This window comes from Bos grunniens, chromosome 25, assembly GCF_055505025.1.
Source record: "Bos grunniens cultivar Pamir isolate PY7600 chromosome 25, Bosgru_T2T1.0, whole genome shotgun sequence".
NCBI lineage: Eukaryota > Metazoa > Chordata > Mammalia > Artiodactyla > Bovidae > Bos > Bos grunniens.
This window is the reverse complement of record NC_141189.1, coordinates 28,269,261-28,295,725: the sequence shown is the minus strand read 5'-3', so window position 1 is coordinate 28,295,725 and position 26,465 is coordinate 28,269,261. Positions and strand designations below refer to the sequence as shown.

General features: G+C 48.6%; 1 protein-coding gene across 5 annotated transcripts in view; it reads right to left on the bottom strand.

The window, feature by feature from the left end:
- Positions 1-4,208: 4,208 nt before the first annotated feature.
- ABCC6 (ATP binding cassette subfamily C member 6) overlaps positions 4,209-26,465 on the bottom strand; it is a 66,383-nt gene continuing 44,126 nt past the window's right edge. Inside the window, exons 21-31 of one of the 5 annotated variants that reach the window (XR_015154671.1) lie at positions 26,216-26,336; positions 24,537-24,744; positions 17,396-17,706; positions 14,842-15,041; positions 12,807-12,933; positions 11,269-11,441; positions 9,936-10,082; positions 7,857-8,015; positions 7,556-7,722; positions 5,043-5,237; positions 4,209-4,744 (exon numbers count right to left, since the gene is read on the bottom strand). Coding sequence is in view for 4 of the 5 variants with exons in the window: in XM_086375615.1 (XP_086231741.1) it covers positions 4,636-4,744; positions 5,043-5,237; positions 7,556-7,722; positions 7,857-8,015; positions 9,936-10,082; positions 11,340-11,441; positions 12,807-12,933; positions 14,842-15,041; positions 17,396-17,706; positions 24,537-24,744; positions 26,216-26,336 (1,846 nt within the window). In the remaining variant the exon portion in view is untranslated. Of the gene's footprint in view, positions 4,745-5,042; positions 5,238-7,555; positions 7,723-7,856; positions 8,016-9,935; positions 10,083-11,268; positions 11,442-12,806; positions 12,934-14,841; positions 15,042-17,395; positions 17,707-24,170; positions 24,253-24,536; positions 24,745-26,215; positions 26,337-26,465 lie in introns of those variants that run through there. The other 4 variants (XM_086375615.1, XM_086375614.1, XM_086375616.1 and 1 more) reach the window with 4 other exon arrangements.

Sequence of the window (26,465 nt, the reverse complement as noted above, 5' to 3'; positions counted from 1 at the left end):
GAGCGCCCCAGTGCCGTGGGAGGAGAAGGGGGACCAAGCTTGGTTGTGCACCTGCTGTGTTTCAGGTCTGGACTTAGCGCTTTGCACAGCTCTCCCCTGGGAGGGGAACTGGGCCGGAGAGGAGCCCCAGGCTCACCCGCCTGCTCACCTCGCTGCTGTTCTTCCAACCTCAGGGTCCTCCCTCTTCCCCCAGCTGTTGGCATCCCCTGCTCTCTTCCCTGTTTGACAGTGGCAGCTCCGTGCGAGCAGGGCTGTCTGTTCCTTGCTGAACGCCCACCTCTAGAGCAGGGCATAGGGTAAGTACTCAGTGACCACATTCTCTGAACCGGACCTGAGCCCAGAGTGGAGTTACTGGGGCCCTAGAACTTGCCCTTCCGGAGTCACGGCCTCACTGGTAGATCTGGGATCCTCGTATCCACCTGACCAAGTGGCTGTGAGGGGAAAACTGGTTGGGGTAAAGCACCCAGCGTATGCCTAGCCCTTAGGACGCCTTCTCACATGGTGATGCCACTTGTGCATTAATGCGTCTGTCTGTCCGTCCATCCACCTATCCATCTCTCCCTCCATCCATCCAGTCATCCAGTCGGTAAATGTTGACCCCTTCTATACGCTTTGTACCGTGCTGGGGCCAGGGGAAGCACAGCCAACACAGATGCACCAATCTCCCATCTCGGCCCAAGAAGAAAAAGATCCCTTTCCTTCGGGGCAGGTGGGGGGGGGTGGATTCTGGAGTGGAATTTAGCTGTTATCTGTGAGCTGATGTTAGAGAAATGTGCAAGGAGTGGTGTGGCACAGTACTTCAGTCGTGGGCTCTGGAGCCAGCCCGCCTGGATTCACATCTCTACTTACACTCTGTTTTGCTCACCTGTAAAAGGGGCCTCATGATACTACCTCCCTCAGCAAAGCATCCTAAGAAGGTGCAGGGTGACATAACTTCCCTTTCCAGTTGTGAGGATTAACTGGGCAACAGGCATTTAGAGCCTGGCTCTGTGTTGGCAGTGACCAGTGGGACTCGGGTGAGGTTGAAGGACCTACTGAGAGAGGCACTGACCAAGGAAGGTCTGTATGTGGCTTTCCTGGCTCTTCACTGTCTCCGCATGCCAGCCAGGCGCTGCTGGCAGGACCCACAGCAGGGGGATTAATGGCCCAGGTGGCCGGTGGGCTGGTGTCCAAGGAGCCATGGGGTGTGCCCGACAGCAGCCTTGTTAGCAGGCTTTTGAGGGTGCTGGCTCCATGGCCCACACTCTGCTTCCTGGCAAAACACTTCCCTCCATGAAGGAGGCTCTTGTGGCCCTGGAATGACCCCAAGGGAGGGTGCCAACCACACAGCTGCTGCCCATGGGGGCTCTCCTGGGGTGGCAGGTGGCTCAGCTCCAGGCAGAGACACAAGCAGCGCTGTGTCTGGTCCCTTCCTGCATGTCGCCGCAGCTTGCAGTTGGATGGACACCCGCCTGAGATGATGTGGACTTTGGCGGCAGGCCCAGGGTAGATGCCCGCTCTGCCACTTCCCAGCAGAGTGGGCCTTGCCAGGTCATGTCCACTCCGTGAGCCTCAGTTTCTTCATCTACAGAATGGGGCAAAATCACTAGTAATGATATTTGGCTGGCATGACGGGCAGGCAAGAGATGCCAACACTCACCCCATTTTGAAGTTGTCAAAATGAACTGGTCACCTCCTAAAAAGCGGGAGGTAGCAGCTGGGTTTAGATTACTCTGGGCTGAAAATCCCAGGTCAGGATGGATGCCCCGAGCTGGGTGGGACATGGCAGGCTGTGTCCTGACAAGTAGGTGGGTGTCGACAGGCTCCTCTGACTCACTACCACAGTGCCCAGGTATTGGTGCATTGTTGATGGCGGGGATCAGTGATTCAGTGGGCAGTCACTGTTTCATCTCAACTAGAGGAGGAGGTGCTAGTGGCTTCGAGTGGGTGGAGGCCAGGGATATCGCTGACCATCCTGCACAGGGGGCATAGGACGTCCCTGACCTTGGCCTTCCAACAGCATCTCCCCCCCTGGCACCTGGTAGGCAGAAGTGTGACCAGAAATGCCCCGGGTGTTCCAACTGCTGCTGAGGCAGAACTTGGTCTTTGATAAACAAATGGATGAAACACTCCAAATCCTGAGCAAATTCTCCTGGTGAGGCCCAGGAGACCTGGCTCCTCACATCTCGGTTTTGGAACTCAACTGCATGCTGGGTTTGTGCCTGGAGAGGGCCGTCCCTTGTATGGGTTGTGGTTTGCGCATCTGTTCAGACAAGATACTCCCAGGAGCTCAAAGATGAGGATGGAGCAGTGGTTCTCAGTCCTGGCTACACAATGGAATCACATGGGCTGGACACCACACCAGTGATGATGGGGGTGGGAGGGAGGCGGGCGTGGTTGGGGGTCCACGTGGAGATGGAAGCGGGCAGCATCCCAACTGTGACGGATGCAGGAAGTTGTATGGGCAATGCAGCTGCATAGAAAGTAAACACATACACTGCTGCTGCTTCTAAGTCACTTCAGTCGTGTCCAACTCTGTGTGACCCCAGAGACGGCAGCCCACCAGGCTCCCCCGTCCCTGGGATTCTCCAGGCAAGAACATACACAGTGAGGACAAGTAAAGCTGGGAGTCTGAACACGTTCTGTGGGTTGTACCAATGTCAATTTCCTGGTTGTGATATTGAGCTATTGTCTTTTAAGATGTTACCGTTGGCTTCACAGGTGAATTCTATCAAACATACCATACCTATCCTTCTCAAGCTCTTCCAAAGAACCGAAGAGGAGGGAACACTCTCAAAGACATTCTATGAAGCCACCATCACCCTGATACCAAAACCAGACAAAGACATCACCAAAAAAGAAAATTATGGGCCAACATCTTTGATGAATATAGATGCAAAAATTCTCAACAAAATATACATAAACTGAATCCAACAACACATAAAAAGATCATACACCACAACCAAGTGGGATTTATCCTAAATTCACAAGGATGGTTCAACATACATAACCAATGTGATACACCATGTAAACAAAAAGATAAAAACCACATAATCACCTCGATAGATGCAGAAAAAGCATCTGACAAAATGCCATTCATGAGAAAAACTCTTAACAAAGTGGGTACTGAGGGAACATATCTCAAGATAATAAAAGTCATTAATGACAAACCCACAGCTCAGAATACCTTGAAAGCCTTTCTGCTAAAGTCCAGAATAAGACAAGGATGCCCACTCTTACTTCTTCTGTTCAAGATAGTACTGGGAGTCCTATTCACAGCAATCAGACCAGAAAAAGAAATGAATCCAAATTGGAAGGGAAGAGGTAAAATGGTCATTATATGCAGATGATATGCTACTATATATAGAAAACCCTAAAGACTGCATAAAACCTACCAGAACTGATAAATTCAGCAAGATAGGATACAAGCTTAACATACAGAAATCTGTGCATTTCTTTACACCAACAATATGTCAGAAAGGGAGAGTAAAAAAAACTTTCAAAATTGCAACCCCCCAAATAAAATACTTAGGAATAAACCTCACCAAGGAGGTAAAAGACATATTGCTGAGAACTCTTAAGATATTAATAAAGGGAATTTGTGGTGTTGGAGAAGACTCTTGAGAGTCCCTTGAACTGCAAGGAGATCCAACCAGTCAATCCTAACTGGAAATCAATTCTGAATATTCATTGGAAGGACTGATGCTGAAGCTCCAATATTTTGGCCACCTGATTCTAAGAGCCAACTTTTTAGAAAAGACCCTGATGTTGGGAAAGATTGAAGGCAAAAGAAGGGAGCAGCAGAGAATGAGATGGTTAGAAAGCATTATTGACTCAATGGACAAGAATTTGAGCAAACTCTGGGACATAGTGAAGGACAGAGAAGCCTGGCGTGCTGCCTGGGGTTGCAAAGAGTCTGACACGACTGAGTGACTGAATAACAACAACAAAGATGGTTCAAAGAAACAGATACTCCGTGCTCTTGAACTGGAAGAATTAATATTGTTAAAATAGTCATATTTTATGACTATTTTATGATGTATATATAGCACAGGGAAACTATACTTAATATCCTATAATCATAATGGAAAAGAATATTAAAAATAATGTATATGTATAATCACTTTGCTATACAGTAGTAATTATCACAACATTGTCAATCAGCTATACTTAAAAAAGAAAGACGTTACTATTAGTGGGGAAGGGGTATACAAGAGCTCTCTGGACTATTTTTTTCTTTCTTTTTTTTTTACTGCTTGTCAATCTGCAATCATCTCAAAATAGAAGGGGTACTCTGTGAAAGGTACGCATACCACTGCTCCAATCCCAGGGATTCTGATTTCATTGGTCTGTGGTGGAGCCTGGGCACAGACAGGTCTGGGGGTCCCTGGTTGAGTCCAGGGGGCAGCCAGGGCAGAGAGCTGCTGTTGACTTTGGTTCTGGGATAGAAGGGGTTGGATGGGCCCTGATCAGGCCGACTTTGGGGTGGCTGCGTCTTCCTGGCTCTGGGATGATACGGCAGTTTCTCCTCCCAGAGACTAGAAAGGAGTCTAGACTCAATTCCACGGGGCCACTGATGACCCCAGGTCAGCACGTCTCTAGGGCTTGGCAGACTCTCCGGATTGGTGGGGCTGGAGGAGGATGGAGGGGCCATGCTCAGACCAGGCCTGACTCCTGTGCCAGCCTGTAAAACAGGCCCTTCTGGGCCAGCAGCTGGGCCGGGCTGCCACTCTCTGCCACCTGCCCCTCGTCCATGACCAGAACCCTGTAGGGGAGAGACAGACAGGCAGCTCCTTAGACTCCAGCCCATGGACTCAGTTGCTCTGAAGGCCTAGCATGTCTGCTCTGTGAGAGTCTGGCCTTCCATGTAGCTTCTTGACCCTGATGACCCAGTTGGAAGCATCTGCAGGACATGTGTCCTCAGGCTCATCCTTCCCTTGTGGGCACCAGTCTTGCCATCTGTACAATGGGCACTTGATAACGTATTCCAGAGCCCTCTGGCTCTAAATCCTGATGCAGGAGTGCCAGCTACATGGAGTAGGATTGGGGGGAGGGGGGCTTACCTGGCACAGTCCAGCACGGAGCGCAGGCGGTGGGCAATGAGCAGTACTGTGCACTGTGCAAACCAGCTCCCCAGGGCGGCCTGCATCTGGCGTTCGGTCCCTGGGTCCACAGCAGCTGTGGCCTCATCCAGAATGAGGATCTGGGTTTTCCGGAGAAGGGCACGTGCCAGACACAGGAGCTGCTTCTGGCCCACGCTGGGAATGAGTGGGACAGTCAGGCCAGATGTCTGCACGTCGGGCCTGACCCGCAGGGCGTGCCCACAAATGTGTCCCCATTCCCACGGCAGCCACAGGAGCGTGGGATGCATGCCCCTACTTGCGGGTCCCCTGTCTACAGAGCTGACAGGAATCCTCATCCTGCCATTGTTGAGCAGAGTGACATTAGGCAAGTCATACAAAGCCTCTGTGCCTCAGTCTCCCCATCTGTGGAATGGCTATTTCTATCTCTATTCCACGGCCTTCCCTGTGTGCCAGATACATCCCGTGTGCTGGTGGATACTGACTCATCTCATGGAGACCACAAAGGTGGGAGTTATGTTACAGAATCCTTCCTCACTAGGTTGTAAGGACAAGCTAAGTCACGTAAAAGCCGTGATCATCACAGCGTAAGTCCTTCTTTTACCCCAATTACAGATGAGGAAGTTGAGGGTCAAGGACACGCAGTCACTGAGCTCCCAGAGCCTGGAGGCTCAAGGGTGTTTGAGGGGCTATTTCCTGCCATGCTCAGCTTCTGCTCCGAGCAAACCCTTTAGGGAACCTGGACTGACTATGGCCTGGTGGGTGTCAGATGCCTGGACCTTGCTCCAGACTCACCACTTGTGAGCCAGGCAAGTTGGTAAGTCTGAAGCCCCAGATTCCAACTCTGTGAAATGGGATTAGTGAGACTGTGGCTTTGAGGATTAAAATGAATCGTGAAATGAATATTTCTTATACACCAGGCACTGTATCAACAAGTTTACATGTATTATTCAATCCTTTCATGGGTAGGCAGGTTCTAATTATTATTCCCATTTTGCAGATGAGGAAACTGAAACACAGGGGATTAAATAACCTGCACAAGGTCCTCCACTTATGTCTGTGCTCTTGACCACCAAGTTCTGCTGCCCCTCTACTGCCATTACCACCCATGGGGGCTTACCACCCATGGGCCCTTACCCTAACACCTTCTGGGTCAGGTGGGTTGAAGAATCCAGAATGTCTTGAGTTTTAAAAAGGCACACACCTGTACATCTATGTTCACAGCAGCACTGTTGACAGTAGCCAAAATGTTCAAACAACCCAAGCATCCATCAATGGATAAATGGATAAGAAAAATGTGATCTATCCATACAACAGAATATCATTCAGCCTTTAAATAAGGAGGAAATCTGGCACTTGTTACATCATGGGTGAACCTGGAGGACATTATGCTATGTGTGATAAGCTAGTCACAGGAAGACAAGTTTTATAATATTCTACTTGCTAGGTAGTTAAAATAGGGAAACAGGGCCCCAAATGGTGGTCCAAAATGACAACGGGAGAACATACTCACACTTCTTTCCCTGATTGGACCTGCCAAGTTCATGCTTCATTTACATTTGCACATCATCCTCCTCTCAGCCCCTGCCCTGATTGGTCTCGGCTTATGCTTCATTTGCATAAGACATTGGAGCCCAGAGGGAAGACACAACCCCTTCCCTGATTGGTTTTGGGCTCATGACTCATTTGCATGGGGCACAACCAATCAAGCCCCAGGAACCACCAAAGAGGAAGTAACAAGAGATATAAAAAGGAAAACTGAGACAAGACCATTCCTACGGGGGCTGGTCTGCTCTCACATCCCAAGAGAGTACTGCTTGCTTAATAAAACCTGCCTGCTTGAGCTGTCCTGGTTTGTCATTTCAATCCTTTGCTATGACAAGACAAGAACTGAGGGAGAACTGACCCAACATACTTTTATGAAGTACCAAGAATTCTCAAACCCAGTGAAACAAAGTTAAACGGGGCTGGAGGGAGGGAAGAATAGAGAATTGCCATTTAACGGCTACAGAGTTTCCATTTCACAAAATGAAAAAATTCTGGAGGCACAATGATGTAAATGTACTTAACTCTACAGAACTGAACACTAAAACATGGTTAAGATGGTAAATTTTATGTTATGTGTATTTTACTACAATTTCTTAAAGCTTTTAAAGGCATACATCATATGTTACTTAACAACCCCAGTGAGAAAAATAAAGACATAAATTGCCTTGTGTCAGCAGAGGTTGGCTTTTGCCACCAAAGAAATTTAGAAACAAATTTAGGAAAAAGAAACTTGATACTCAGAGATTGTGTTGGAGTTAGAATTGCTTATGAGGGATGGGATTTGTACTGAGGTTACAAACAGAACAGGGTTGATAATCCTATATGATAACCCTATGGAGATGACTTCCACAGCATATTACTCTGGTGGTGGTGGTGGGGGGACATTGGCCCCACCTGCCTCTCCCCCAGCACCTCACAAAGCTTTTGGCTGGCTGGGGTGACCCTACCTCAGGTTGTTGCCTTGGTCAGTACACTCGTAGTGCAGCTGGCCAGGCAGGCTGGCCACCGTGGCTCTGAGCTGCACTGTCTCCAAGACCTCCCAGATGGCTTCATCCGTGTGCTCTTGTAGCATGTCGAGGTTCATTCGCAGAGAGCCAGGGAACAAGATGGGGTCCTGGCCAGGAGGGACAGCGAGTCAGAGCTGGGTCCAGTCACACCTCCCATCTCTGCCCATCCCTCCCACCTCTGCCCACCCCTCCCACCTCTGCCCACACCTCCCATCTCTGCCCACCTCTCCCCAGGCCTCACCTGGGGGATGATGGTGACCCTGGACCGCAACGTGTGCAGCCCCACTTGGGCGATGGGGACCCCGTCGATCCAGATCCCGCCCTCAGCCGCCTCGACAAGCCGCAGCAGGCCCCCGGCCAGGGAGGACTTTCCGGCCCCTGTCCTGCCAACGATGCCCACCTGCCAGGGGATGGGATGGCATGGCCTGTTCCAACCAGGCCTGGCCAGAAGGCAGGCCACAGAGGGTTCCTGGACATGCACCCAAGGTCCATCCACCTATCATCATCCTTTGTGCATCCGTCCTTCTATATGCCCATCCGTCCTTCCATCTGCCCACCTGTCCATATATCCATCCATCAATCTGCCCAACCGTCTGTGTGTTCGTCTCTATCTTTCCTCATCCTGATATATCTCTCCCATCTTTTCATTCATTTCCCCACCCTTCCTTCTGCTCCTTCATCCTTCCATCCTTTCCTATCCTTTCATCCACACCACTCCATCATTCTCATCTTCCCTTCCATCCCATGTCATCTGTTTATGTCCCATCCTTCTCTCAGTTGCCCTTCCTCCTATCCCACCCTTCCTTCCAACTACACTGATCCTTTCATCTGTCCATCCTTTCTTCCACACACCATCCTTCAATGCATATTCCTTCCTTCTGTCTCTTTCACTCCACCCTATCCATCCATCCATCCTTCCATCCATGCCTCTTCCTTCCTTCCATCCAGCCCCCAACCCAGCCATCCATCCTTCATCCTTCCATCTACCTGCCCATCTTTTAATCCATCCCCCATCCTTCCTTGACATTTTGTGGGGGATCAACACGGTTTAATAAATGAATGAAGCATCTGTGTCACCCACTGTATGACAAGCACTCTTCAAGGCAACAGGAATACAGAAATTAAGGAGTCCCTGCTCCAAAGGGCTCACCGTCTGGTCTTGGAAATAGCGCCCTTGAGTAAACTTAATTTTAACCCAGTGTGATGAACAAGCCCTCTCTATAGTCAAGCTCTGGCCCTGCAGCAATGGAGGCAAGCACGGAGCTGTTGTTCATGTTGCCTGGGATGGAGGTGATCAGAGAAGGCTTCATGGAGGAGGGGATACTTGAGCGGAATCTTGAAGGATAAGCAGGAGTTCAGGGAGGGCGAAGGTTCCAGCTGAATGATACCAAGTACTCGGCTGTAACCTCTCCGAGGGCATCACCGTGTGTGGATCTGAGAGGCTGCTGCTCCCCAAATGTTGCCTAATCCCTTGTAGGACAGTGAGTGAGGTGGGTAGCTGGGCAGGGCCTTGAATGCCAAGCTCAGGAGTTTGGGTTTTACCAGAAGAATGTGAGGAGGGAGGGAGGTCTGGAGCAGGGAAATGATGCGCTCAAATCAAGATCACAGGAAAACAGGTTGGAGGGTGTGAAACAGGAGGTTGCGGGGCCTGGAGCAGTTGTGGGGAGGGCAGAGAGGAAGTACCACTGTGTGGGGAGGGTAGAGAAGGATTCAGGGATTCCGTGAAGCAGTCTGACTAGGCATCTGTAAATGGAATGATGCTTGGCTTGATGTTGGAGTAAAAATGCAAATAATCATGAGTAAAAAAGAATTGGTGAATACTTTTATAGCACTTGCTATGTGCCAGGTAGGCACTGCTGTATTCAGTTTCTATGTATTAACCCAGTTAAGTTTTTCAACAGCTCTAGGAGGTTGACATTATTATTCCCATTATTACAGATGAGAAAACTGAGACCAAAACATGCAGTGACTTGCCCAAGGTCAGTCAGAGCAAAGCCAGAAATGGAGCCCACGCGAACTGGATAATATGTGGAACAGTCAACATAGCACCCAGCACATAGTAGGTGTTCAACTAATGACAGAGGAAAAAGAAAGAAGTTGGGGAGATGCTTCATTATCTGAGACATCAAGAAGGTGAGTGGTTTCACCGAGAAGGAAGTTGGTCTGGGGAAGATGGTAAGTCCCATCGAGGGAGTGAGGGGTCTGGAGACTGGGGACCTGAGGTGGGGAGGGAAGGAAGAAGCTGGTGCTAAGGACCTGGACCCTGGGGTGATGCCCAGTCTGGCCACCATGAGGAGGGAGTTGTAGGTGAGCCACTCACCTTCTCTCCTGCGTTGATCTTGAAGGACACGCCCCGCACAGCCAGCGGGAGCTCGGGTCGGTATCTCAGCCCAAAATCCCGGAACTCAATCTGCCCCCTACGAGGCCAGGGCGGGTGGGCTGCACAGGTAAGCGGCTTCCAGGGAGCCTGAGGCAGGAGGGGACACTGGGTCAGGGGAACCTTTCTCCAGGCTTCTCATGAAATGGCCTACCTCTCTGATCCTCAGTTTCCTCATCTGTAAAATGGGCATGCATGCTAAGTCACTTTAGGCACATCTGACTCTTTGGGACCCCACAGACTATAGCCTGCCAGGCTCCTCTGTCTATGGAATTCTCCAGGCAAGAACACTGGAGTGGGTTGCCATGCCCTCCTTCAGGGGAGCTTCCCAACCCAGGTCGATCATGTCTCCTGCACTGCCAGGTGGATTCTTTACCTCGTAGTGCCACCTGGGAAGCCCCATAAAATGGGCATATTTATTGCTATTCTCTAGGGTTCTTATGGGGCATATAGCAAGGCTAAAAACAAATAATATTGAGTATTGTGAAAATTATAATGGTGTTGGCTACTCTTTAAATTATTATTATTAGCCAGTATTAACTGTCAAATAATATTCTTTCACTAATAGAGGTAGATACTCTCCTTTTTTCTTAATGAAAAGGGCAACTCTGCGCAGTGTGGAGACTGGTGCTGCCATACGCTATTCCTGTGACCTTAAACAGGTCACTCCACTCTCTTGAGCCTTGACTTTCCCATCCATGAAATGTGGCTAATCAGAGTGGTGGACATGTGTTGAGCATTTACGGTGTATTGGACTCGGTATGAAGTCCTTTACTGTGGGATGACCTCACCCCGAACTGTTAGGCTGCTGCTGTGTTTCTCTTCTGCTCCTACAATGCTGCCATTATGTTTCAGTAAAACCAACCTCATGGACTGTAGCCTGCCAGGCTCCTCTGTCCATGGAATTCTCCTGGCAAGAATACTGAAGTAGGCTGCCATTTCCTTCTCCAGGGGATCTTCCCAATCCAGGGATCAAACTCAAGTTTCCCGCACACTGCAGGCAGATTCTTTACCATCTGAATCACCAGGGAAGCCTCCAACTATCATGTTACCATCATGCTATTGCTATGTTTCTATAATGTTGCCATCATATCACTATCGTGCTGTTACTCACGGTGCCCTGTCATTCGGAGTGCCCTGCTGTGCCTAAGCTAGGAAGCAGAGGAACCAGGATTTGACCTCGTTCCAGACCCTACCCTCTTAACTATGACTGCCGCCTTGGCTGTGACTCCGGTCTACAGTGGTGGGGGCCCTGAAGCCAACGGCAGGTGTCAACCTGGGTCCGCCGTCCTCTGCTGTGAAGCCCGGATGGGACCTGCTGCCCCCGCCCCACCTCCCGCCCGTCACCTCCTTGGGCGTCTGGGCGTAGTCCTTCAATCGCTCCACCGACACAATGCTGCTCTCCAGGTCTGTCCAGCTGCGAACGGCCCACTGCAGCATCTGGGTCACCTGATGCAAGAAGACCCCTCAGGACAGCATCAGCAAGACCACCCCAGGTGAGGCAGGGGCTGGGAGGTAGGATCCAGGGCAAACAAGGGGGCAGAGTTTGACTGTAGCCACAAGGACCCCTTTAGTCAAACTGTAGTATGTGGACCAGAAATGAGCCCTCAGACATCAGCTTGTCCAATCCTTCTTGAAGCAGGTAGGGAGACAGGACCAGAGAGGGCGCACAGCCCTCCCAAGGACACCCAGCAGGGCCCAGGCCCGCTGACTTCCATTCAGAGAGGACTCCCAGCACTGACTTCCGTCACACCGGGAACCTCACTGAGCTCCTCACCAGGGCCCACTTGCCCTGTCTGCACCAGCCCTGCCCCCAGCCCTCCCAACCTCTCCCTCTAAGCTTGCCCTCAAACACTCTCTCCAGCCACACCGCCTTTTGTGCTGTTCCTCTAACACCAGTCGCACCTCTCCCCCCATGCCAGGGCCTTTCCTCCTGCTGATGCCACACCAGGACCACCTTCCACTTCCCTTCCCCGTCATCGCACTCGAGAGTTGCAGATCTTAGGCTCCCTCCTCAGAGACGCCTCTGGACCACGCGCTAGAAAAGCACCCTCCTGTCAGTCAGGCTACCTCCTCTTACTTGCTGCATCCTTAAGCTTAGTTGCCTCAACTACAGAATGAGGACAATAACAGTACCCCTGAGGGGGCCGTGGGCAGGACTGAATGAGCTAGTGTTATAAAGCTCTTAGAACAATGTCTCATTCACAGTGAATGCTACTTGCATATGCACGTGTGTTTATATATATATGTTTTTTTTTCCTTCCCTTAGAAGTGAAAAAAGTGTAAGTGTTAGTTGCTCAGTCGTGTCTAACTCTTTGTGACTCACACACTGGAGCCTGCCAGGCTCCTCTGTCCATGGGATTCTACAGGAAAGGATACTGGACTGGGTTGCCATTCCCTTCTCCAGGGGATGTTCCTGACCCAGGGGTCAAACCCAGGTCTCCTGCATTGCAGGCAGATTCTTTACTGTCTGAGCCACCAGGGAAGCCATCCTTTACAGATGTCATAACCTGACACTAGATATTGTTATTAAGAGTTAACAAAACATTAACAACACGCTGGAAATGGACTCTATATATGTTATCTCAATGAATCTTTACAACATCTGGAAGGAAGGGGTTACTGCCCAGAGGAGTACACTGAGGCTCCAAGAGGGAAGAAGAGTCTTGCCCGAGGTCCAGCCTAGGCTCTGGCAGAGCCGTGTTTTCCCCAGTGGCTGGTAGGCTGGACTCGGGTCCTTGAAGGTCCCCTGGCAGGGGTCTGCGTGCACTCTGCCCACAGCCTGGAGCCCAGGTTGGGGGGTGTCTGGAGTACCTGGAGGGCGGCAGAGACAGAGAAGCCCACGAGGCCGGGGCTGAGGTGGGCCTTGCTCAGCACAGCACACAGGGCAGCCACGAACACCAGCCCGTTCCCCACCAGCTCCAGGTTGGCAGCGAGCCACCTGCGAAGGGACAGGTAAGAGTAGCATCAATGGGGGCCTCTCAAGGGACACCTGCTTCCCTGGGCACAAGGGCTGTGCCAGCTCGAGTGCCCACAGGGTCCCGGCTATGATCTCCTCCACACCCAGGCCCTGCCCGAGCTCGGAGGGTGGGGGAGGCCCAGGCTGCCCCATCTCGCCTGAGTCCAGCTCAGAACCCAGCACACAGTAGGTGCTCAAGTAAGCTCTGCTTTTTGTCCCTGGGCTGTGGCGAGCCACATCCCCTGTGTTCCCCCTGCCTGAACCCCACCTCCGTCTTCACCTGACCAACATCCTTACCCTCACACAAGTCAGCTCAGATATCACCTCCTCAGAGAGCCCTTCAGACCACTCCTTCCTTCTATCACTCTCGAAAACTAAACTAATCTGTCCTTGACTGTCGGCCTCCATCAGCAGATCGTGAGCTCCATGAGGGCAGCAACTTCATCTCATTCATGGCTCTGTCCCCACTGAGAACCCAGCACAGGATCCAGCACATAGTGGGTGCTCAACAAATATATATCGAGTGGCTGAAGAAATACACACCCCTTTTATTGCATTCCTGCTCTACCATCCATTTGTTTATTCATTCGTTCAGCAGATGTGTATTAGGCACCTACTGTGTGCCACACATGCAGGAGATGCTGGGGACAAGATAAAAAACCCTGTCTTCAGGGAGCTCTGGGTTTCACTGCACATAACACCTAGTCCTCCTAACAACAGCACGGTGGGGAGACTCTTGTCCCCAGTGGACAGATGAGGACACGGGGGCTCAGAGGGTCCAAGTCCACACACATAATAAACACAGTGATTTGAAGCCACATCTGCCTGATTGAGGGTCTGCCACTTCCTAGATGGCTGACCTTGGGGGAGTCCCTTCACTTCTTTCCTCCTTGGCTTACCCATCTGTGGGATGAAATAATATCTGGCTTATTACAGTTGAGAGGATTAAATGAGATACACCCGCCATATATGGTGCAGAAATCATTGACCTCTGGACAAAGTAGGTGCTTCCTAAATGTTTGTAAGGTTCCTCCTCCCTAGGCTAGGACCCCAGGAAGGGGCCAGGACAGGTCCCCCAGGGGGCAGATGGAGTTGAGACACTACCCACAGCTACAGAGCTTCACAGCCCCAGCTGGCTGGGGACCTGGGCAGAAAAGAGAGGAACTGACATTTACTGAATTCACATCTGCTATGGGCTTGCCCTTCTCCACACTCTGGCATCACACTGCCTGGATTCAAATCCTGATTCCACCACATATTTGCTGTGTGGCCCTGGGAAAGTTCCTAAATCTCTCTGTGCCTAAGAGTCATCCTCTGGGAAAGAGTCTCTGCCTGGTGGCGTTGCTAAAAGGATTAAATCAATTAACCCACAGAAGATGCTCAGGACTGTGCTGCGTATGTGGTGAGCACATTACAAGTATTAGCGATATTTGTTTAGTCTCAACAGCCACTCCACGAGTGCAAACCCACTTTAACGAATGAGGCTCAGAGAGGTTACGTGACTTGCCCAAGATCACCCAGCTACCAAGTTGGAGAGCTGGGATTTGCACCCGTGTCTGTCTGTTCTCAAAGCTGGGGTTCTTATTCTTGCTTAGTACTGAAAGGAGACTGAGGATGTTTATGTAGCTCCTTTGTCATCAAGGCAACAGAGGGTTCTGCCCTTTTTCTGACATCTGTACCTCCTGCCCACCTGCTGTCGGGGAACCCCAGGCCAATCTGCATCTGCTCATATGTGAGCCATGTGTACCCCTGGGATCTAGGCTCTGTTTACCCTCGACTCGTGGTGTGACCCTGGGCAGGCCACTTGACCTCTCTGGCCACACAGTATGACATTCTCTCATTCTCAGGGGACACAGATGGATTACAGGGTCTTTTCTGACCCCTTCCTACCTGTCAGCCACCAGCCGCGGGAAACTGACTCTCTGGCTTTCATCCACGTGTGCGTCATTCTGAGCCGTAAAGGGGCCCTGGACCTGGAAGGCCCTGACCACCGGCCCGCCCTGGAATGTCTCGGCCACATGAGAACATACATATGAGTGTCTGGCTGACTCCAGGCGTCTGAGCTGGCACGAGCTGGCCACGTATAGGCTCTGAAGCAGGATGGCAGAGAAGTCACAAACACAGAGAGAGTCTGAGAAGCAGAGGGAGTTGTTACCAGCTAGCTGTGTGACCTTGGGTCAGCTGCCTCTCCTCTCTGGGCTCCAGTGTCCTTGCAGAATCAGAGTTCCATGGGTCATTTTAAAAATCACCTGGGAAGCCTCAAAAACTCCCAGTGCCTCACCCCAGAACTATTAAGTCTGAACTTCTGGCATCATCAGCATGGCTTTGGAATTTTTCAAAAGCCTTCAAGTGAGTCTCAAGCACACCCAGGGTGGAGAAACCACTAATCTGTTGTACATGTCTCATTCTCAGCTCCAAGGCCAACTGCTTCACTCAGGGCCAGTCATCGTGGGAGCAAAGCCACAACAGGCAAGGAAGGCAGCTGGACAAGTCGAATGCATTCACTTAACTCGAGGATTACATGTCGAGTGCTGGGAACACAGTGATGAACACAATGTATGTTGTTATCTGCTTTGACATGGGAAGTGTTGTACAGCTGGCAGGTGGGGAGGAACCTGCCTTTGTGATCACTGGGCTGCATGCCAGGCTCTTTCCGAATACAGCTGACTCTTGAACAACATGGGTCTGAACTGCATGAGTTCACTTATTTGCGGATTTTTAGTAAATCTCAATGGGAGAAGGCAATGGCACCCCACTCCAGTACTGTTGCCCGGAAAATCTCATGGATGGAGGAGCCTGGTAGGCTGCAGTCCATGGGGTTGCTAAGAGTCAGACACGACTGAGTGACTTCACTTTCACTTTACACTTTCATGCACTGGAGAAGGAAATGGCTACCCACTCCAGTGTTCTTGCCTGGAGAATCCCAGGGACGGGGGAGCCTCGTAGGCTGCAGTCCTTGGGGTTGCACAGAGTCGGACACGACTGAAGCGACTTAGCAGCAGCAGCAGCAGCAGTAAATCTCAATAGTAAATACTACACTATGACACGACCCACACTTGGCTGAATCTGTGGATACGAAGGAACTGTGTATACAGAGGAGCGACTGCAACTCAGAAGCACATTTTCAATAGCAAGGAGGGTTGGTGCCTCTAATCTCCATGTTGTTCAAGGGTGAACTGCAGTATTTGGTCATGGTGAGGTGGGCATTTGGAGGTGGGCAGTGATGTGAATATAGAAGCAGTAAGCATCGTTCACAGCATATACATAAGAACACCAGGGACTCAGAGGAATTAAGTGGACCAAGCCTCTACAGCACACAAGTGCCAGGACCTGGATTCAAATCCATCTCTGCCCAACTCCAAAGCTTCAGACAGAGAAAGCAGTTCCTCCCCCAGCTCAAGAGGGTAGAGAAGAGACTTGGGATAGTTGTGGAGGGAAGTGATACCATGGACATTGTCTGGCTATCATGTTGTTTTTTTCTACTTCTGATTTTTGTCTGGCTACCAAGGTTTTTTTCTACTTCTGATTTCCTTGAGGGGATGGGAGGTTAGCTGTCACTAATAAGATCTGATCAAGGAGGTAGTCACATGACATAGCCCTGCTAGGCAAAGTAAACTATTCCTTTGGTCACAGTGATGAGTTCAGGATGAACATATGCCCCATGAAGGGCCAATCTGAATCTTCCCTGGAACTGATGTATGATTGCTGAGCTGGAGAAAGGTTGCTTGTGCTGGGGTTGCTGAGGTGGGAGGCTGTAAGTACAGGGTTGCCCTCTGGAGAAGACATGTGTGCAAAATTAGGCCAAGCAGAGCTGAATAAGTGAGTCTTAAATATTGGCATGGATTGGAATTATCTGGAAGGTTCTTTAAAATCCAGATTTCTGGGCCCCACCTCCATAGTATCTGAATCAGGGGGTCTTGGATGGGGCCTGAGAAGGTGTATTTCTAACTAGTTCCCAGGTGAAACTGATGCTGCTGTTCTGATAACACACTTCGAGATCCACTAAAGGGTGATGTGGAGTGACAGCACCCTGATAACAGCTGATCCCCTACACCCTGGGAGCATAAGTCATTGAATTGGGTTCTTGTGTTTAAGCTAATTTCAGTTGGTCTCTGGTTTTAACCATTGAAAGAGTCTAGCCTAATACAACAGTCTTCAAGAGCTTGCAATGCCTTCTTGGTTTCCAGATCACTGGAGAACAGGAAGCTGATTTCGGTAGCAGCCTGATAAACTATTAGACATTAAGAAGTTTGATGTGAACATTTGAGAGACAGAGATGAGAATAAGTGTTAGACCATGGTGTCTCTGTCTCTGAGAATTCTTTTAAGGGTGGCCCCTAGATGTCCAGCTGCATAGAACCTCTTACACTGAGTCCTGTCCAGACACAGGGGACTGGAGGAGGTGACCTTGGATGACCCCAGGAGCTTCCTTGAGCTCTCCTTACCTGAAACCCAGCATAGAGGAGGAGCAGTGGCAGGATGGCCACGACAGCCAATGGGGTGGTCACTGTCACCACCAGCCCAACTTCCAGGAGTCCGAAGGCATACATCAGTAGAGACCGGAGTTTGTCTGGGATGTCCACATCTACTATGTCTGTCTCCTTGGAGAAGCGGTTCAGCAGGTTCCCAATGGGCGTCCTCTCAAAGAAGCCAATAGGAGACCGGGCCACATCCCACAGCAGCCCCCGGAAGAGCAGGCTCGATGCCTGGATCCCACCGAGGAGCACTGTGGCCATGGAGGCAAACAGCCCGATTGCTGGGGACAGAGACATCAGGGCATCACGGCTGGAGACCCCCATCACCCCATGGTGACTATCTTATCTTATGACCACCCTGATTATCCCTTGATGGAACCACCATGTAGAGGGTTGAATAGTGTCCTCCTTCCATATTCATGTCTACCAGGAATCTCAGAAAGTGACCTTATTTGGAAATAGAGTCTTTGAAGATATTATTAGTGAATGAGCTTGAGATGAAATCATCCTGGATTTAGGGCAGGGTCTAAATCCAATGACTGGTGCCATTGGATAAGAAGAGAAGATGCTGTGAATATGGAGGCAGTGATGCAACACAAGCCCAGGTATGCCGAGGATGGCCGGCGACCAGTAGAAGCTAGGCGAAAGGCATGGGACAGTTTCTCCTTCAGAGCCTCCAAGAGGGACCGATTTTTGCTGACCCCCTGACTTTGGACTTCTGGCTTCAGAATTGTGAGAGAATAAAATTTCTGTTGTTCTAAGCTACCAAGCTTGTGGTAATCAGTTTTATGGCAGCCCCTTTGTTCTTGTTTAGCTGCTTAGTGGTGTCTGACTCTTTTGTGACCTCATGGACCGTAGGCGGCCAGGCTTCTCTGTCCATGGGATTATTCAAGCAAGAATACTGGAGTAAGTTGCCCTTTCCTCCTCCAGGGGATCTTCCTGACCCAGGGACTGAGCCCGCATCTCTTGCATTGGTAGGTGAATTCTTTACCACTAGTGTCAGCCTTGGGAAGCCCACGGCAGCCTTAGGAAACCAATACACCCACTTCCTCCCAGAGCCCATCTACGTTCTTGGAATGGAGCTAACTTCATTCTTTGTTTCTAGAGTGGGGAGAATTTCATCCCCGGACAATCCAAACCTCTTCAGTTAGTTCAGGGGTGAACACATGACCCAAGTCAGGCCAATAAGAGTGAGACCTGGGACTCTGCTAGGACTTTTGGGAAGAGGTGCTCACTTTTTTGAGGTGGCCAGACTGGAACTGTGAGATACCATCTTACCACCAAAGCAGGTTGCCTGCCTGCACAGGAAGCTATCATAGAGGAAGAAAAGGAAGCTAATCTTCCAGCATTTGTTGAACCTCTGGATCCAGCCATACCTGAAGCTAGTTACCTATGGATTCCAGTCGCATAAGCCAATACATTCTCTTGTTGTTTAAACTAGGTTGAGACATATAGTTTTATATAGTTAGTACATTATACCTATATAGTTTTTAGCTATATTAATTTCAAATAGAGCAGACTTTAGAGTAAGGCAAGTTATCAGGGATAAAGAGGGCATTATATAATGATAAACGTGTCAGTTCTCAAGAAGACAGAACAATCCTTAATGTGTACTGCCTAATAAGAGGGCATCAAAATATGTGAGGCAAAAACTGATAGAACTGCAAGGAGAAATAGATGCATCCATTATCATAGTTGGAGACCTCAACTTCTCTCTATAAGAAAAGGACAGACGCAGTGGGCAGAAAATCAGTAAGGACAGAGATGAACTCAACACCACCATCAGTCAACTGGATACAATGAACATCAATAGAGCACTTCATCCAACGGCAGCAGAACAAATTCCTAAGTTCATATGAAACATTCACTAAGATAGACCACATTCTGGGCCACAGAAAACACCTTAACAAATTTAAAAGAGGAGAAACTTTACAATGTCTGTTCTCAGACTACAGTGGAATGACACAACAATACTTGGAAAATCCCCAAATACTTGAAGATTAAACAACACATTTCTAAGTAACACATGGGTCAAAGGAGGAACCTCATGAGAAATCTTAAAATATATTAAACTGAATGAAAATAAAAACACGGCATCAAATTTGGAGGATGTAGTGAAAACAGTACTTAAGATGAATGGAGAGCACTGAACGGGGCTTCCCAGGCAGTGCGAGGGCTGAAGAACCCGCCTGCCGATGCAGAAGACATAAGAGATGCAGGTTTGATCCCTGGATGAGAAGATCCCCTGGAGGAGGGCATGGCTACCACTCCAGTATTCTGGCCTGGAGAATCCCATGGACAGAGGAACCTGGGGGGCTCCAGCCCATAGGGTGGCAAAGAGTCAGACCGAAGCGACTTAGTGAGAGCCTGATAGTACTGAATAAGCATATATTAGGAAAAAAGGAAGCTCTAAAATTCACCATCTGAGCTTTCACCTTAGGAAACTAGAAAAAGAGAAAACTGAAGCCAAAAGGAGCAGAAGAAAGTGAACAATAAAAAACACAGTAGAAATCAATGAAATGGAAAACAGGAAATCATAAAGAAAATCAATGAAAACAAAGCCAAGGTCTTTGAAAAGATAAAAAAAATTTTTTTTAAAGATAAAAAATATAAGCTTATAGCCAGACTAAGAAAAAAGAGAGAGGAGACAAATTAGTAATATCTGAACTTTTAAATAAAAGGATGTCATTACAAATCCCATGGATATTAAAAGTATAAAAAATGAATACTATGAATAACTCTATGCCTATAAATTTGACAACCTAGGAGAAATGGACCAATTCCTTGATAGATACAATCTACCTAGACTTATGCAAGAAGAAATAATCTAAGTAGGCCTATTCAGAAACTATTAGAGAAACTGAATTGATAATAGCTTTCCAAAACACAAAGTGCCAGGCTCAGGTGAGTTCCTCGTTGAGTTCTAACAAATATTTAAAGAGAAATTACATTAATCTCTACAATCTTTTTCAGATTCTCTGTAATATCGTTCAGAGGATTGAAGCAGTGGGAGTATTTCCTAACTTATTCTATGAGGTCAGCATTCCTTAAAGCCAGAATCAGACAAACATTACAAGAAAACTGCATAGACCAATGTCTCTAAAGAACGGACATGCAAAAATCCTCAACAAAATAACAAGTGAAGTCCGACAATGTATGAAATGAATTATACATCATGACCAAGTGGAATTTATCCCAGATATGCAGAGCTGCTTCAACATTTGAAAAATCAATTAATGTAATCTACTACAGAACAGACTAAAGAAGAAAAATTACATGATCATATCAATAGATGCAGAAAAAGATTATAAAATCCAGCACTTGTTCATGAAAAAAAAAAAAACCCCAAACAACAAAAACCTCTTTCAATAACATATGACTACATTAAACTAAAAATCTTTTGCACAGTGAAGTAAATTATCAACAAAATGAAAAATTAGCCTACTGAATGGGAGAAGTTATTTGCAAATGATATTTCTAAGGGGTTCATATCCCAAATATACTAAGAACTCAACCAACTCAATGTCAAAAAACCAAACAACCCAATTGAAAAATGCACAGAGAATCTGAATGGACATTTTTTCAAATACGACATACAGATGGTCAGCAGGTGCTTGAAAAGATGCTCACCATCACTAGTCATCAGGGAAATGTAATGAGATACGATCTCATACCTGTCAGAATGGCTATTCTCAAAAAGACAACAAAACAAGTGTTGGTGAGGATGTGGAGAAAAGAGGACCCTTATGCGCTGTAGAGGGGAATGTAAACTGGTGTGGCCACCACGGAAAACTGTATGGGACTCCTCAAACTATTAAAAGTAGAACTTCCATACAATCCAGCAGGTCCAAGTCTAGACATTTATTCCCCCCAAATGAAAACACTAATTTGAAAAGATACAGGCACCGCTATGCTCATTGCAGTATTATTTACAAAAGCCAAGATATGGAAGAAACAGAAGTGCCCACTGATGGATGAATGGATATACAAGACGCAGTATATATACAATAGAATATGACTCAGCCGAAAAGAAAACTCTTGCCATTTGGGACAACATGATGGACCTAGAAGGTATTATGCTAAATGAAAGGACAGAGAAAGACAAATCCTGTGTAATTTGACTTATATGTGGAATCGAAAGAACAAAACAAATAAACAAACATAACTAAACAGAGTCACACGGAGAGAAAAACAGGAGGTTGCTATAGGAGAGGGGAGTGGAAGGAGGAGAGAAATAGATCAGAGAAGGGACAAATTTCCCTTTACAATATAAATGGGTCAAGAGGTATGAAATATATAGTGTAATATTGTCAATAATTATCTAATATCTTTTTATGGTGGTAGAGCATAACTAAGACTTCCCATGGGCACCATTTTGAAATGCAGACAAATATCAAATTACTATGTTATGGAGCAGGAAACTGGCATGAGACCAATAGTCAACAAGTACCATAAGGGAAAGTTGAAAACTTTGAAGAGGAACTAACACAGCGTTGTATGTATTACACTTCACAAACGAACACACTCATATCAGACTTCTGGTTGCCAGAGGTGAGGTGTGGGGGGAGGGAGAACTGGATAAACGTGGTCAAAAGTTACAAACTTCTAGCTATTAGGTAAGTAGATACTGGGGATGTAATGTACAACATGATGAATATAATTAACACTGAAAGTGAAAGTGTTAGTCAGTCGTGTCCAGCTCTTTGCAACCCCATGGACCGCAGCCCGCCAGGCTCCTCTGTCCATGGAATTCTCCAGGCAAGCATACTGGAGTGGGTTGCCATTCCCTTCTCCAGGGGATCTTCCTGACCCAGGGATCGAACCTCCGTCTCCTGCATTGCAGGCATATTCTTTACCATCTGAGCCACCTGGAAGCCCTAATTAACACTGATGTATGTTGTATATGAAAGCTAAGAGAGTAACTCCTAAGAGTTCTCATCACAAAGAAAAATTGTTTAATATTTGTTTAACATTTTGTATCTTATACAGAGATGACAGATGTTCACCAAACTTATTATGGTAATCAGTTCATGATGTAAGTCAAATCACAGAGCTGCGTGTCAACTACATCAATAAATGTGGAAGAAAAATACAGTATAGAACTCAGAAAAAATAAAAAAGACTGTGTGGTATTGGTGAAAGCACAGACAATCAGATCGATGAAACAGAGGTGAAGGTGTAGAGCACAGATAATTGTAGGCAGTAAAACTATTCCATATGACACTCTAATGGTGGATATATGTCATTATACATTTGTCCAAGCCTATGGGATGTACTGTATGCAGGTCAGGAAGCAACAGTTAGAACTGGACATGGAACAACAGACTGGTTCCAAATAGGAAAAGGAGTATGTCAAGGCTGTATATTGTCACCCTGCTTATTTAACTTATATGCTGAGTACATCATGAGAAACACTGGACTGGAAGAAACACAAGCTGGAATCAAGATTGCCAGGAGAAATATCAATAACCTTAGATATGCAGATGACACCACCCTTATGGCAGAAAGTGAAGAGGAACTCAAAAGCCTCTTGATGAAAGTGAAAGTGGAGAGTGAAAAAGTTGGCTTAAAGCTCAACATTCAGAAAACGAAGCTCATGGCATCCGGTCCCATCACTTCATGGGAAATAGATGGGGAAACAGTGGAAACAGTGTCAGACTTTATTTTTTTGGGCTTCAAAATCACTGCAGATGGTGATTGCAGCCATGAAATTAAAAGACGCTTACTTCTTGGAAGGAAAGTTATGACCAACCTAGACAGCATATTGAAAAGCAGAGACATTACTTTGCCAACTAAGGTCCGTCTAGTCAAGGCTATGGTTTTTCCAGTGGTCATGTATGGATGTGAGAGTAGGACTGTGAAGAAAGCTGAGCGCCGAAGAATTGATGCTTTTGAGCTGTTTTGTTGGAGAAGACTCTTGAGTCCCTTGGACTGCAAGGAGATCCAACCAGTCCATTCTGAAGGAGATCAGCCCTGGGATTTCTTTGGAAGGAATGATGCTAAAGCTGAAACTCTAGTACTTTGGCCACCTCATGTGAAGAGTTGACTCATTGGAAAAGACTCTGATGCTGGGAGGGATTGGGGGCAGGAGGAGAAGGGGACGACAGAGGATGAGATGGCTGGATGGCATCACCGACTCGAATGACGTGAGTCTGAGTGAACTCTGGGAGTTGGTGATGGACAGGGAGGCCTGGCGTGCTGCGATTCATGGGGTCGCAAAGAGTTGGACACGACTGAGTGACTGAACTAATGAACTAATGGGATGTACAACTCTCAGAGTGAACCCTGATGAAAACTGGGGAGTCCAGGGGACTTCGCTCCTGGTCCAATGGCTAAGACTCCGCACTCCCAATGCAGGTGGCCCAGGGTGGATCCCTGGTCTGGGAACTAGATCCCACATGCCGCAACTAAAGATCCTGCATACTGAAACAAAGATCAAAGATCCCATGTGCCTCAACTGAAGCAAAGCACAGCCTCCCCCTGCCCACCAAAAAAAAGAAGAAGAAGACTGTTTAAAAAAAACTGTGGACTTCAGGTAGCTAGGATATAGGTTCATTATTTGTGACAAACGCACCACTGGGGGATGTTGATAATGACCTAGGCTATATACATGTGGAAGTGGGGGGTATATTTCTATACCTTCTGCTCAATTTTGCTGTGAACCCAAAACATAAAGCTATTTAAAAAAAGAGAGAGAGAGAGAAGTTAGGGGGCATTGATGGTGGGGAAATGGTCCAGGACCCACCTCCTCTGGGGTTGGGAGGGGGGCAGCGGCAGCCATGTGGGAGTGCTGGAAGCCAACAGCAGCCAGACTTTGGAGCGGTTCTCTGCTTGGGGGAGGGAAAGAGTCCAGCTGACCTGCTGCCCCACCTAAGTGCTCAGGTGCCCCCAAACCTGGGGGCCAACATTCTGCCTTTGCCAATGAGGCTGGGAGAAACTCTAAGGGGTCTGTAAAAGTAGGGACTTCCCCAGCCCCAGCTTAAGGATGCAGGTCTGTGTTTGCAGCCAGGACCGTTGCACAGATGTTCAGGAAAGAGAGGATGAGCCTGGGTGTGTAGGTGAGGCAGCCCCGAGGCACTCTTGGGTGCAGCTGGAGGATGGAGGGGGGTACCTTGGAGACAGCCCAGGAGCCCGAAGACCCAGCCCCGCAGGGCCGCGTGAGTCTGCTGCCCGTCCACGATGGGGTCGTCTGCCCACAGGCTCAGCCAGTAGCCACGGCAGAAGGAGGCCACTTGCTGGCAAAGGAAGAGGAAAAGTGCATAGAGGCAGAGCGGGGTGCCCACCGCTCGTAGGTAGGTCAGGTACATGGTAGCCTTCACCTGTAGCACACATAGGAGAGATGGGGGCAGAGCGAGGCCCCAGGGGGAGACAGGAAGGGTCAGGTGGGGCTCCCAAAGCACGCCAGCAGGCAGACGGAGCCACCATGCAGTACCTCCCACCTGGAGCACCACCTCCCCCCAGGCCCGCCCGGTCTCAGGACCCCCTTCCTCTATGGCTCCCAGGTGGCCAGTGGGAGCCTTAACGGGGACAGGTGGTGGTACTTCCTGGGTTGGGAGTGGTTATTTGAACACCTACTATGGACAGGCATGTGTCTCTATCCTCATACTTCCCACTTGAGAGATGGGGAACTGAGACGCAGAGTGGGTCATTTATTTAAGGTCTAGTTCCTACAAATATGAAATTCTGCATGCAGCTGCACCCAGAATGAACTTGTTCAAACATCCACCTGACCCCGCATTGCTGTTGCTGACCTGCCCTTGACTTTCTCTTGCTCTCAGAAGACATTCCGAACCTCAGTACACCCTCTGACCTCACCCGCCCGCTATGCACTATCTGCCGGTCTCATGGGATCCTTCTCTCTGGCTTCTTCTCACTTCAAGGCCTTGACCCTTGCTGTTCTCCCTGCCTGCAACGCTCTTCGCTGCTCTTTCCACGGCTGATTCCTTCACCTCCTTCAGGAATGTCAGATGTCACTGCTCAGAGCATCCTATCCAAGCAGGCCCCCGACTCTTGGTCCCTATCTCATCACTTGTCTTTATTTTATTTACAGCATCTATCATTACCTGATATCACCTTTCTTATTAGCCTAATTGTTTCCTAACCCCACCACCACTGGCCTGCAGTCTCCACCAAGGCAGAAACGTCGTCTGGCACGCAGTGGGAGTTCTGAAAATGTTTGCTGGGTGGATGAGTAGGTGGATGGGTGAGTGGACGAATGGGTGAGTGAACAGGTAGATGGGTGGGTGGAAGAGTAAAAAAGTGGGTCTGTAAGAGGCTGGGGGGATAGACGGTGGCAGGACGGGTGGATGACTGGGTGAGTGAAGAGTTAGATGACTGGGTGAGATGGATAGAAGCCTGAGTAGATGGGTGGGTGAGTGGGTGGAAAGGAAAATGGATGGATGAATGAATGAACAGGTAGGAGTGGGTGGGTGGACAAAGCAGCATAGGAAAGAAGAAATACTGTAAACTTCAGATTCAGACTGTCCTGAGTTTGAGTCCCAGGTGGTCACTTGCTAGCTGTGAGAACACAGACAAATCTCTAAACTCCTTAAGAACTCAGTTTCTTCCTCCCTAAAATGGAGCCATCATCATCTGAGTTTATGGTGGCTGTGAACATTAAGGAGTATGAAGTGTCTGGAATCTTACTTGGCACATAGTAGGCGTTCAATAAAGGTGAGTCGTGCCCCCCAGCCTCTTCCCACACCCAGTGCTGTGTATGCTGGGAGGTCCCGAGCCCTGGGCGGCAGCAGCAGCCGTGGGTGTGGGGTGAGGGGAGCAGCAGATGGTTACCCTGCCATATTGAGTGCCGTCCTTTCCTTTCGGCTGTCCTGGCCCCTCAGGATCATCCAGGGGAAGCCCTGTCTGGGCCTCTGAGGCAGCGCTGTCCTTCTCAGGCACTAACTTCATGAACCTGTCATTTAGAGCAAATAAAGACAAATCAGTGTCTCTCCTCATGCCGTGTATGGTAGCCACTGAGCCACTCACTCACTCATTCATTCATTCAACTAACACTGTGAGCACCAATTAGGTGCCAAGCTCC